Source organism: Delphinapterus leucas, chromosome 4 (assembly GCF_059928025.1).
Source record: "Delphinapterus leucas isolate spDelLeu-1000000601 "Yukka" chromosome 4, BTC_Dleu_Yukka2, whole genome shotgun sequence".
Lineage (NCBI taxonomy): Eukaryota > Metazoa > Chordata > Mammalia > Artiodactyla > Monodontidae > Delphinapterus > Delphinapterus leucas.
The window spans coordinates 81,784,388-81,797,535 of record NC_143132.1 but is presented as its reverse complement, the minus strand read 5'-3'; the positions used below and the strand labels follow the sequence as shown (position 1 = coordinate 81,797,535).

The 13,148-nt window shown below is 43.6% G+C and overlaps 2 protein-coding genes across 3 annotated transcripts in view; one reads left to right on the top strand and one right to left on the bottom strand.

The window, feature by feature from the left end:
• SENP2 (SUMO specific peptidase 2) overlaps nt 1–13,148 on the top strand; it is a 63,991-nt gene that overhangs the window by 45,662 nt on the left and 5,181 nt on the right. The gene's annotated exons all lie outside the window — the stretch shown is intronic.
• The window catches only part of IGF2BP2 (insulin like growth factor 2 mRNA binding protein 2), a 162,787-nt gene continuing 156,433 nt past the window's right edge, over nt 6,795–13,148 (bottom strand). For both annotated transcript variants that reach the window (XM_022570319.3, XM_022570328.3), the window contains one exon: nt 6,795–12,235. In XM_022570319.3, coding sequence (XP_022426027.1) covers nt 12,143–12,235 — 93 coding nt within the window. In that variant the 3' untranslated portion in view covers nt 6,795–12,142. The remainder of the gene's footprint in view (nt 12,236–13,148) is intronic.

Here is a 13,148-nt window from a genome sequence, read left to right as displayed (position 1 = left end):
CCCCTATCTTGTCCCTCTCCCCCCCTTCCCTCTCCCCACTGGTTTGTTCTTTATATCTCAGTCTGTATCTGTTATATTCATTTGTTTTATTTTTTAGATTCCACATATGAGTGATAACATGGAGTATTTGTCTTTCTCTGACTTACTTCACTAAGCATGATACCCTCCAGGTCCATCCATGTTGTTGCAAACGGCAAAATTTCATTCTTTTTTTAAATGGCTGAGTAATATTCCTCTGTGTGTGTGTGTGTGTGTGTGTGTGTCACATCTTCTTTATCCCTTTATCTGTTGATGGACTTAGGTTGCTTCCATGTCTTGGCTATTGTAAATAGTGCCATGAACATTGTGGTGTATGTATCTTTTTGAATTAATGTTCTCTTTTATTCCAGAGTGGAGTTCCTGGGTCATATGGCAGTTCTATTTTTAGTTCTTTTAGGAACCTCCATACTGTTTTCCACAGTGGTTGCACCAGTTTACATTCGTGGCAATAGAGTATGAGGGTTCCCTTTTCTCCACATCCTCACCAACATTTGTTATTTGTGTTCTTTTTGATGATAGCCATTCTGACAGGTGTGAGGTGATATCTCATTATCGTTCTGATTCACATTTCTCTGATGTTGAGCTTTTTATGTGCCCATTGGCCATCTGTATGTCTTCTTTGCAGAAGTGTCTATTCAGGTCTTCTGCCCATTTTTTAATCAGCTTATCTGTTTTTTTGATGTGAGTTGTTTGAGCTGTTTATGTATTTTGGATATTAGCCTCTTATCAGTCATATCATTAGCAAATATATTCTCCCATTATGTAGGGTGTCTTTTTTGTTTTGTTGATGGTTTCCTTTGCTGTGCAAAAGCTTTTAAGTTTAATTAGGTCCTATTTGTTTATTTTTGCTTTTGTTTCCTTTGCCTTAGGAGGCAGATCCAAAATAACACTGCTCTGATTTATGTCAAAGAGTGTTCTGCCTATGTTTTCTTTTGGGAGTTTTATGGTTTCCAGTCTTACATTTAGGTCTTCAATCAATTTTGAGTTTATTTTTATATATGGTGTGAGAAAATGTTCTAATTTCGTTCTTTTACATTTAGCTGTCCAGTTTTCCCAGCACCATTTATTGAAGAGATTGTCTTTTCTCCATTGTATACTCTTGCCTCCTTTGTTGTAGATTAATTGACCATAGGTGTGTGGGTTTATTTCTGGGCTCTCTTTTCTGTTCCACTGGTCTATGTGCTGGTTTTGTGCCAGTACCATACTGCTTTGATTACCGTAGCTTTGTGTATAGTCTGAAGTCAGGGAGCAAGTTACCTCCAGCTCTGTTCTTCTTTCTCAAGATTGTTTTGCCTTTTTGGGGTTTCCATATAAATTTAAAATTATTTGCTTGTTCTGTGAACAGTGCTGTGGGTATTTTGATAGGGACTGCATTGATTCTGAAGATTGCCTTGGGTAGTATAGTCATTTTAACAATATCGATTCTTCCAATTCAAGAACATGGTATATCTCTCCATCTGTTTGTGTCATCTTTGATTTCTTTCATCAGTGTCTTAAGTTCTCTGAGTACAGGTCTTTTACCTCCTTAGTTAGTTTTATTCCTAGGTATTTTATTCTAGGAATAAAATGTGATGGTAAATGGAATTGTTTTCTTAATTTGTTTCTGATAGTTCATTGTTAGTGTATACAAATGCATCCGATTTCTGTATATTAATTTTGTATTCTGCAACTTTACTGAATTCATTGATGAGCTCTAGTAGTTTTTTAGTGGCATCTTTAGGATTTTCCATGTATAGTGGCATGTCCTTGCAAACAGCGACAGTTTTATTTCTTCCTTTCCAGTTTGGATTCCTTTATTTCTTTTTCTTGTCTGATTGCTGTGGCTAAAACTTCCAATATTATATTGAATAAAAGTGATGAGAGTGGACATCCCTGTCTTGTTCTTGATCTTAGAGGAAATGCTTTCAGCTTTTCACTGTTGAGTATGATGTTAGCTGTAGGTTTGTCATATATGGCCTTTATTATGTTGAGGTATGTTCCCTCTATACCCACTTACTGGAGAGTTTTTCTTATCGTAAATGGATGTTGAATTTTGTCAAAAGCTTTTCCTGCATCTATTGAGATGATCATAGGACTTTTATGCTTCAGTTTGTTCATATGGTGTATCACATTTTGATTGATTTGCAGATATTGAACCTGCATCCCTGGGATAAATCCCACTTAATCATGTCATATGATCCTTTTAATGAATTGTTGGATTAGTTTGCTAATATTTTGTTGAGGATTATTGCATCTATGTTCATCAGTTATATCTGCCTGTAATTTTCTCTTTTTTGTGATATCTTTGTCTGGTTTCGGTATCATGGTGATGCTGGGCTTGTAGAATGAATTTGGAAGCGTTCTTTTCTGTGCAGTTTTTTGGAATAGTTTCAGAAGGATAGGTGTTAATGCTTCTTTAAGTGTTTGGTAGAATTCACCTGTGAAGCCCTCTGGTCCTGTAGTTTTGTTTGTTGGGGGTTTTAAAATTACTGATTCAACTTCATTACTGGTAATTGGTTTCTTCATATTTTCTACTTCTTCCTGGTTCAGTCTTGGGAGAGTGTACATTTCTAGGAATTTATCCATTTCTTCTAGGTTTTTTGTTTTATTGGTATATAGTTATTTGCAGTACTTTGTATTTCTGTGGTGTTAGTTGTAACTTCTTTTTTATTTCTGATTTTATTGATTTGGGCCCTCTTTTTTCTTGATGTGTCTGGCTAAGGCTTGTCAATTTTACCTTTTCAGAGAACCAGCTCTTAGTTTCACTGATTTTTTTAAATGTTTTTTTTGTTGTTGGTGTTTGTTTTGGTCTCTTTCATTTATTTCTGCTCTGACCTTTATGATTTCTTTCCTTCTGTTAACTTTGTGTTTTCTTTGTTCTTTTTCTGGTTCCTTTAGGTATAAGGTTAGGTTGTTTATTTGAGAGTTTTCTTGTTTCCTGAGGTAGGGTTTGTATCACTATAAACTTCTTTCTTAGAACTGCTCTTGCTGTGTCCTATTGATTTTGGAGCGTTGTGTTTTCATTTTAATTTGTCTCCAGGTATTTTTTGATTTCTTAGATTTCTTCAGTGATCTGTTGGTTGTTTAGTAGTGTATTGTTTAGTCTCCATGTGTCGTGGGTTTTTTTGCAGTTTTTTCCTTGTATTTAATTTCTAGTTTCTTAATGTTGTGTTGGAAAAAATGCCTGATATGGTTACTGAGGCTTGTTTTGTAGCCTAGCAGGTGATCTGTCCTGGGGAATGTTCCGTGTTGCACTTGAAAAGAATGTGTATTCTGCTGCTTTTGGATAGAATGTTCTATGTATATCTATTAAGTCCATTTGGTCTAACATGTCATTTAAGACCAATTTTCTGTTTGGATGATCTGTCCATTGATGTAAATGGGGTGTTAAAGTCTCCTACTGTTGTTACTGTAAGTTTCTCCCTTTTTACCTGTTAATATTTGCTTTACGTATTTAACTCCTCCTATGTTGGGTGCATATATTTACAATTGTTATATCTTCTTCTTAGATTGATCCCTTGATCATTATGTAGTGTCCTTCTTTGTCTATCGTTACAGTCTTTGTTTTAAAGTCTGTTTTGTCTGGTATAAGTATTGCTACCCTGACTTTCTTTTGATTTCCATTTGCATGGAATATCTTTTTTTTTATCCCCTTACTTTCAGTCTGTATGTGCCTCTAGATCTGAAGTGAGTCTCTTATAGGCAACATATATATGGGTCTTATTTTTGTATCTGTTCAGCCACACTGTGTCTTTTGGTTGGAGCATTTAGTCCATTTACATTTAAGGTGATTATTGATAAGTATATACTTATTGCCATTTTGTTAATTGTTTTGGGGTTGTTTTTGTAGTTCACTTTTCTTCCTTTCTTCTTCTTTTGCTCTCTTCCCCCCTTGTGATGTGATGACTATCTTTAGTTTTTTGGAGGGTTTTTTTGTTTGTTTTTTGCCACACCCCACGGCATGTGGGATCTTAGTTCCCCGACCAGGGATCAAACCCGCATCCCCTGCATTGGAAGCATGGAGCCTTAACCTTGCCAGGGAAACCCCTATCTTTAGTATTATGTTTGGATTCCTTTCTCTTTTGGGTTTGTTTACCTATTACAGATTTTTCATTTGTAGTTACCATGAGATTTATATATAACCATCTATATATGTGTGATTATTTTAAGGTGCTGATCTCTTAACTTCAAATGCATTTTAACAACCCTGCATGTTTACTCCCCTCACCTAGTGATTACTGTTTTTGGCATCATATTTTACATTTTTTTGTTTTGTGTATCCCTTTCTTATTGTGGATACAGATGATTTTATTACTTTTGTCTTTTAACCTTCCTACTAGCTTTTTACATGGTTGGTTTACTATCATTACTGTATATTTGTCTTTACCAGTGTGCTTTTCTTCCTTTCATAATTTTCATGTTTCTAATGGTCTTTTCTTTTTCATGTAGAGAGTCCCTTTCACATTTCTTGTAAAGTTGATCTGGTGGTGCTGAAGTCTTTCAGCTTTTGCTTGTCTGTAAAACTTTTGATCTCTCCATCAAATCTGAACGAAAGCCTTGCTGGGTAGTTTTGGTTGTAGGTTTTTCTCTTTCATTACTTTAAATATATCATGACACTCCCTTCTGGCCTGCAGAGTTTCTGCTGAAAAGTCAGCCATATGGGAGTTCCCTTGCATGTAACTCATTGCTTTTCACTTGCTGCTTTTAATATTCTCTCTTTATCTTTAATTTTTGGCATTTTAATTACAGTGTGTCTTGGTGTGGTCCTCTTTGGGTTGATCCTGTTTGGGACTCTCTGTAGTTCCTGGGCATGGATGTCTGTTTCCTTTCCCAGGTTTGGGGAGTCTTCAGCTATTGTGTTGTCAAATATGTTTTCTGCCCCTTTCTCTCTTCTCCTTTTGGGGCACCTATAACTTTTTTTTTTTTTTAAATAAATTTATTTTACTTATTTAAAAAAATTTTGTCTGTTGGGTCTTTGTTGCTGCGCTTGGGCTCTCTAGTTGCAGCAAGCAGGGCTACTCTTCGTTGCGGTGCACAGGCTTCTTCTCATTGCAGTGGCTTCTCTTGTTGTGGAGCACAGGCTCTAGGCGTGCGGACTTTGGCAGTTGTCGCACACAGGCTCGGTAGTTGTTGCACACAGGCTCAGTAGTTGTGGCTTGTGGGCTCTAGAGTGCAGGCTCAGTAGTTGTGGCACATGGGCTTAGTTGCTCCGTGGCATGTGGGATCTTCCTGGACCAGGGCTTGAACCTGTGTCCCTTGCATTGGCAGGTGGATTCTTAACCACTGTGCCACCAGGGAGGTGCCACCTATAATATTTTGATATTGTCTCAGAGATCTTGTAAGCTGACTTCATTTCCTTTTATTCTTTTCTCTATTTTCTGTTCAGCATCAGTGATTTCCACTATTCTGCCTTCCAGCTTATTGATCCATTTCTCTGTATCATTTAATCTGTTGATTCCTTCTAGTGTGTTTTTCATTTCAGTCATTTGTTATTGTATTCTCCATCTCTGATTGGTTCTTCTTTATATTTTCTAAGTCTTTGTTTAAAACTTCTAATTTATTTTTTTTCGGCCATGCCACATAGCTTACAGGATCTTAGTTCCCTGACCACGGATTGAACCAGGGCCTAACTACTGGACCACCAGGGAATTCCCAGCAATTTCTAACTTCTCACTCTGTTCATCTATTCTTCTCCTGAGTTCTTTGATCATCTTTATGATTGTAAAAATTTAACTCTTTATCTGATAGGTTGCCTACCTCCACTTCATTTAGTTCTTCTTGGGGTTTTATCCTGTTCCTTCTTTTATAACATGTTCCTGTGTCACCTAACTTTTCTGAATTTGTTTTTATTTCTATGTGTCTGGTAGGTTGGTTACATTGCCTGACCTTGGAGAAGTGGCCTTTTGTAGAAGACATCCTATGCATCCCAGAAGTGTACTCTCCTCTGGTCACCAGTACTATATGCTCTAGATGTGCTCCTAACCTATGTGGGCTGTGTGGGCCCTTTTATTATAGAGGGCTGGTTATTGTGGGCTGTCTGGTAGGAGTGGTTGACCCCTGGTCTGGTTGGTTGCCAGGGTCTGCCTTGTGTGGAGGCTGCCAGCCACTGTTTGGCAATGCCAGGTCATGTGGCTGGCTACAGAAGCCTGGAGGGCCCTGGGGCTAGTGGTGGCTCACTCTTGGGCAGAACTGGGTTCTGGGGTGGGTGGTTGCGAGCTAGCATTCCTGGATATAGTGTTGGCCTGCTGGTGGTTGGGGCCAGTTCCTGAAATGGCTCACTGTAGGTTCTAGGGTGTCTCAGAGCCGGTGCTGGCCCACTGGTGTGTGGGGCTGGATCCCGGGGTGGCTGGTTGAATAGTGCATGGTATCTCAGAGGTGGTATTGGCCTGCTGATGCATGGGGCCAGAGCCCAGGGGCTCCCAGAGCTATTGCCAGCTCACTGGTGGGTGGGGCTGGATCCACAGGCCTCTGGCTGAGGTGCCCAAGGTGCCCAAAGGAGATGTTGGCCTGCTGATGGAAAGGGCTGGAGCTTGGGGCTCCTGAGGGTGGTGCTGTCCTACTGGTGTATTGTCTGAGTCCTGACAAGGCAGGCTGTGGGGCATGGTGGTTCTGTTCCTGCTGTCTATGCACTGGTGGGTGGGGTCAGTGCCCAGGAGGTCCTGCGGTGTTGGCCCACTGGTGGGCAGAGCTGGCTCCCAGGGTCTCTGGCTGCAGAGTCTTGGAAGTCCTGAGTGCAGTGCCTGTGTACTAAGTGTCTCAGGTCCTGGGTCCTCTGGTGGACAGAGCTGTTTTCAGGGATGGCTCTGGGCTATGGGGGTCTTAGGGCAGTCTGGCTGCTCATGGGTGGGACTGTGTCCCCACATGGCTTGGCCTGAGGGGACCCAGTACTTGGGCCTACAGGCTGGTGGGAGGGGGTAGGGCTGGGTCCCGAGGCTAACAAGCTAGAGGGAGGATTCCAAAATGGCACTTGCCAGCACCAGTGTCCCCAAGGTAGAAGGAACTCTCAAAAATGGCCACTGTCAGTGTCTTTGTCCCCAGGGTGAGCTCTACTTGCTCCCTGCCTCTCCAGGAGACTTTCCAAGTTCAGCAGGTCGGTCTGACCCAGGCTCCTTTCAAATTACTGCTTCTGCACAGGGTCCCAGAGCATGTGAGATTTTGTGTGCACCCTTTAAGAGTAGCGTCTCTCTGGATCTCCCAAAAGTAAGCCCCACTAGCCTTCAAAGCCAAATGTTCTGGGGGCTCATCTTCATAGTGCACCCCTGTGTTGGGGAGCCTGATGTGGGGCTCAGACCACTTGCTCCTTGGGGAGAACCTCTGCAATTGTAATTATCTTCCCATTTGTAGGTTACCCCCCCAGGGGTGTGGGTCTTGACAAAATTGCAACTCCACCCTTCCTACCCATCTTTTTCTGGTTCCTTATATCTTTAGTTGTAGATCTTTTCTGCTAGTCTTCTGGGTTTTCTCATTGATAGCTGCTCTGTAAATGGTTGTAATTTTGCTGTGCCCATGAGAGAAGGTGAGCTCACGGTCTTCCTACTCCTTGGCCCAGCCCTATGATGTTTTCTTTTTTTTTAATATATAAATTTATTTGTTTTTGGTTGCGTTGGGTCTTCATTGCTGTGTGTGGGCTTTCTCTAGTTGCAGTGAGCTGGGCGCTACTCTTCGTTTGCAGTGCGCAGGCTTCTCATTGCGGTGGCTTCTCTTGTTGTGGAGCACGGGCTCTAGGCGTGCAGGCTTCAGTAGTTGTGGCGTGCAGACTCAGTAGTTGTGGCGCACGGGCTTAGTTACTCTGTGGCATGTGGGATCTTCCCGGACCAGGGCTCGAACCTGTGTCCCCTGCATTGGCAGGCAGATTCTTAACCACTGCGCACCAGTAAGTCCTCTTTCTTGATGTTTAATGAGAAATTGTAAGAAGGAACATTGAAGGCTGCTAACCAGAAGCCATTTTTGACTTGAAAGTCCCTTCTTATACATCAGTTAGAATCAAAGACTTCATTGTGTTCAAACTTTTATTTTACAGATGAGGAGACAGGCCTCCAGGAGGCTGTGATATGCACAAGGTTATTTAGCTAGTGTACAGGCAACCAGGGAGAAAACGTCTGGGCCTGGGCTTTCTTATTCTCCTGATGAGAAAGTGAGACTGATAGAGATCTGGTACAGGGAAAGAGGCACCCATCCCTGCCTTCAGGCCTGCCCTAGGGCAAAGCTGAGCTATGCCCTGGTTAAGTTCCCTTCACAGCCCCTTGCTCTGTTTGCTGAGCAAGGCCTCCCATGCTGACAGCCAGTTACTGGGGTTTTGAAGGTGCCGGATGCAGGAGGTGGAGGTGTATTCCACCACAATGATTTTTCACAGCCGAGGGAAAGCAAGTCCCAGCGATGAGGGATGACTGGAGGAACTGAGTAAAGGGAGAACTAGACAACTGTCTTCAAACATTAGGGGAGTTGTTCTAAGTAACATGTAGCAGATTCAGTGTGTGGTGGTTGTGGGGTGAGCAGATTTCAGATCAGTGGAAGGAAGATCTAGGAGGCTGGACTGTGTGACAACAGAACTGTCTGCCTTAGGAGCCACGTTTCTCCTCGCCGGGGGTGGGGGCGGGTGGTGGCCAGACTTTGGAGAGAGTTTAGAGGACATTATTCCATATTAGGAAAGTGGACCAAATGACCTCGAAAATCCTTTCCCAATACTGCTGTTCTGTGAACTTAGAGTTGAGAAAACGTTTTGCCAGGTTCAGTGAGGGTGACTGGAAGCAGTTTTGTAGCTATCGAGAATCAGGGACATTCAGGAGTCACAGAAGTCGGGAATCTTTCATATTAGGAATTGTTCCAATTACAGATAAACTGATACAGGGATCCGTTTGAGTTTGGTTTTTCATTCAGAGTTTGCCCTGATCACTAGAGGTTACTGGAGGCAAAAGGGAATATTCTTCACTGTTTATTGTCAGCCACATCTGAGATTAGGTTAGCTCTTAAAATGGGAACAAACCAAGTACCTTGGATCCCTGCTTTTACAAGAGAACGCAGGAGAATCGAGGTCAAGTTAGAATATAGTTGTTCCATGAGGTTTCTCCTCATGTTGGCTGTTTCTGTGAGAGCAAGAGCTATTAAGAGCACTCATGGCTTCTAGAGAGACGGTGACTTATGTGGCTGATGTGAGCTAGAATAGAAAATTAACATGCATATGGGGTAAGTCTCATTTTAATTCACCAGCACCTTAAGGGGAATGTAGAGAAGAAATAAAAGGTGGCAACAGCTGACAGTAAACATCAGGAGATTTGCTAGCAGTGGTATTAGACATTAGCGGTAGCAGGTCAAAGATATTTCCATTAGGCTTTAAGACAGTGAAAGATTTGGATGCATGTACAATTTAGGCTGGTCTCTGAATTTCTACAGTTGTGGGCTTCCCTCATCAATCGTTCACATGGGGATGCCTGTTGCCCATGTCCTTCCCCAGGGATGCAGGAATAAGACTAGGCCAAATGCTTTCATACTCCGTAAGTCCTCATCCTATCTCTGTCGTCTACTCAGTCACCGAGTCATTCACATCCTAGCTGATGCCAGGTTATCAATTTTCCCCTGCTTCCCTTAGAAGTCCAGTGTTTTCTTCTACCCTTGCTACCTGTCAAGATGACTTCTGTCTAGGGCTAATCATTTCCTCTCTTTTGTTGAAACCCCTCTAAATTTCTATTCTATCGATCCTTTTTCTCATGTTTTTAAGTCCTCTATGCTGGAATCCTCTTCCAATTTGCAACCTCTTCCTTTCCATAGCTCCATGTTGGAGAAAACGAGATTGTCTTGAGGCAAATTTGGAGGGAAACTAACCAGGATAGAAGGGATGTCCAGGCCTACTCACCACATCTCCTGACATACTTACAATTGGGCTTCTGGGGAGGGGTGAAGGAAGTACCTCTTCCCTTAAATTGTTAGGCATATTATCCTCTTCCTTCCCCCCACATAAAAGCAAGCTCCTTCCCTGGCCAGGCTTAAAGTTTCTTAAGATAGGGGATGGCCTTACCTAGTTACTGTGCAGTATCCAGCCCTCTAGTGAACCCAGAGGGCTCACTGACGGAGACTGCTCAGGGTCCCACCCTCCACCCTTAGAATTTCTGTCCCAAGGTGGACCCTGAGAACCTGCATATCTAACACGTTCCCAGGTGATACTGGTGCTGCTGGTCTGAGGAGCACAGTCTGAGCACCACTGACCTAGTTTAGCTTCTCTCCCAAAGACCTGCCTGGAGAAGCCAGCCTCCTCAGTGTAGCTTCCCAGTCCTGACGGTATATGCCACCCATTTCCCTGAAGTCCCCTCAGAGGTGGAATTCAGCTGACACTTTGGGATGGGTGATACTTAGTAAAATAAGAGACCAAGACACCAGGATCTTGTTAGCTGGATATATTTCTTTTTGTTTGTTTTTGTTTTTGTCACAGAACACTGTTTGCAGTAGAGGAAACTGGCATTGCAGTCTGGTGGTAAAATGGCTTGTTCACATAAACCAGTACATGTTCATCCTTTAGCGCAAAAAGCCCTAATGGCGCGTACCCTATTGAAATTCAGGACATCTCCAATATTCTCTCTCTGTTTTTCTTTGTCACTTTTTTTTTTAAATAAACATTTTCAAGGTTTGTCCAAAAGAAGGCCATATAGGTTCTTGGCTAGCGGAAGACAATTCAGAACGGCTGTTGCACACTTGGACTGTTACCTTCTCCAGGCTGGCAGCTGGTATTTTTTTTCCAACTCATTTTTATTAAAAAAATAAAAAAATGCTCCAACTATCAGTTTTACAAAATCTCTAAGGGAAACACAAGAGCAAGGTGCTGAGGTAAAAAACACCTGAGGTAGCTTTTTTTGTGTGTGTTTTTCTCGTTAAAAAAATCTGTAAATTTAACGCCCTGGGCCAACGACCTCGTGTAAATTGCTATGTTCCTCCATATTTTTTTTTAAAAGAAAGAAAGAATTTTGCTGAATATTGATGGCTTATACACCAAAATGTAAAAAGACAAAATACATTCTTTCTTTGTGGAATTTTTCTTTGTTTGGTTGGTTGGTTTGATGGGTTACTGTTTTTCCTCTTCCAAAATGCTAGGACAAGTACCATTGACTCTTGTTCTTTTGAGTAACCAAGTGTAAGTTGAGGCTGGTTTGTGTGTTTCGCTTTTGTTCCTTTGTGTGATGTGATACTCAGAGCACTGCTTTGCCTGGGGGGTGCGTAGATATGGGAATTGAGACAGAGGGATGAGGGAATTAACAAGAATGGGGACGGAGAGGACGGGGAAGGAGAGAGGGGGTAGGGGAGAGATAAACAGAGAGAGACAGAGAATTATATAGCAGTATGCAAAAACCAGTTTAAAACCTGTGAAGCAAAGAGAAATGGGTGTGTGAGCTAGACAGGGATGAAGAGAGACAGAGTTTCCTCTTCAGAGAGACGGTATCCCTTCTGTTGACATACACAGGTGATCCAGAACTGCTGTGAGTGTCCTTTCGACGAGATTTCCCTCCCGGTGAAATTTGTGTGGGTGGCCTTGAAGCTCCTTACTAAACCGTTAGAACTCCCAAAGCACGACTTTATTCTTTAAAGTCTAGAAAAGCCTGCTTTCTCTTTAAAAAGAAAAAAGAATAACTGATTAAAAATTGGAGTTAGTTGAGTTATCTGATATATTATTTCTAAAATATATTAACGCCGCAGGCACCCTGTGTAACCCACAGGCCACATATCTTAACATCTTTCCCTTCTAATATGTACATACATGTACAGAGACAATTTTCCGCAAAAAGAAAAGGGTGTGAATTTTGCTTTGATTTGAACGCATTCACCTATGTTAGTTCAACTAGAAGGGATAGCGTGGTGGGGTTAGGAGAGACCCGAGTGGATGGTGAAGTGGATGGCTGGGAAGCCTGCAGAGGCCCTGGGGGAGCTGGGAGGCCGGGCCCCGGCACGGCTGCCCTCCCGCCTCCTCCCTGGCCCCCCGGATTCTCAGGGCCTCTGCAGAGCCCCTGGCGCCTCCGCAGACTTCTCATTCCTCAGGATGGTCTTTGGTTTGCTCCCGATCTGGCTGGCTGTGTTTGGTCTCATTCTGTCAGGTGTTGGAAGGGCTACATTCATCCGTTGTTTGCTGGTGCCTGTGGGAGCCTCACTTGCTGCGTTGTGAGGCAACTCCCTGAGGATATTTCTGCTCCTGCTGCTTCACCTGTTGTACAATTTCCCTGATCTTGCGCTGTGCAGTCTGCAGCAAGGGAGAGGAGGGGGACAGGGGAGAAAAGGAACCCAGTTCTGAGGACAAGCAGTGGGGTGTGGGGAAGCAGGGCTGGGACTTGGGGGAAGGAGGTGGTAAACTCAGAAAAGTGTCATCTACCTACTGAGGCCCTGACTCCAGGCCTTTTCTGCCTGGAAGTAAAGTGGCAGAGTTCCCCACCCCCCACCCTGCCGAGGCTGCTGGGTGGAGGGTAAGAGGGTGGGACCCCAGGAAGCAGAACCAGGGCATTAGTGACTAGGGAACCTGCAGAGGTCAGACGGCATCCTCCCTCCCAGCTAACACATGCTCCAACGTCCAACGCTTCGCCGCCTCCCTGCCTTCCTAGAGTTACTGCAGAGACAGTGGTGTGTGGCAAGGGAAGATGGACAGTCAATGGGATGGGGAGAAAGTGAGAAACGGGCCAGACACTCTACCCTGAACAAGTGGAGAAAACACATGAACCCAAACCTATCCCCTCACCCACCCTGCTGCTCCCACTGCAGGGAGAAACCCTGCAGACTGAACGCCTACAGGAGCCCAGCCATTGAGACCCACGCCCGGAACACTGGAAGGGCCGGGATGGGAGGGCCCCAGGCGTGGTCTCAAAGGGTGCTGGTGGGGTGCAGGGCACAGCAGCGTGGCAGGTCCTGGCAAAGGCACGGCACTGAGAGCGCAGGCTGACGCTCAGACAAACCTGCAGTGTTGGCTTAGACTGCCTCTGCTCCTTTGGGACAGGCACTGGACTGCTCTATCCCCAAACCCAACCCCCTCCCCCAACAACAAAAAAGCATCAAAAAGAACCAGGTCACGTGATTCTGAGTCACTAGCCCTTCTGACTGGAAGAGAAGCAGCTGTGTGGGGCCCTGAGTCCTAATGGGGGTTGTCACAGTGAAGCAGAGGAGAG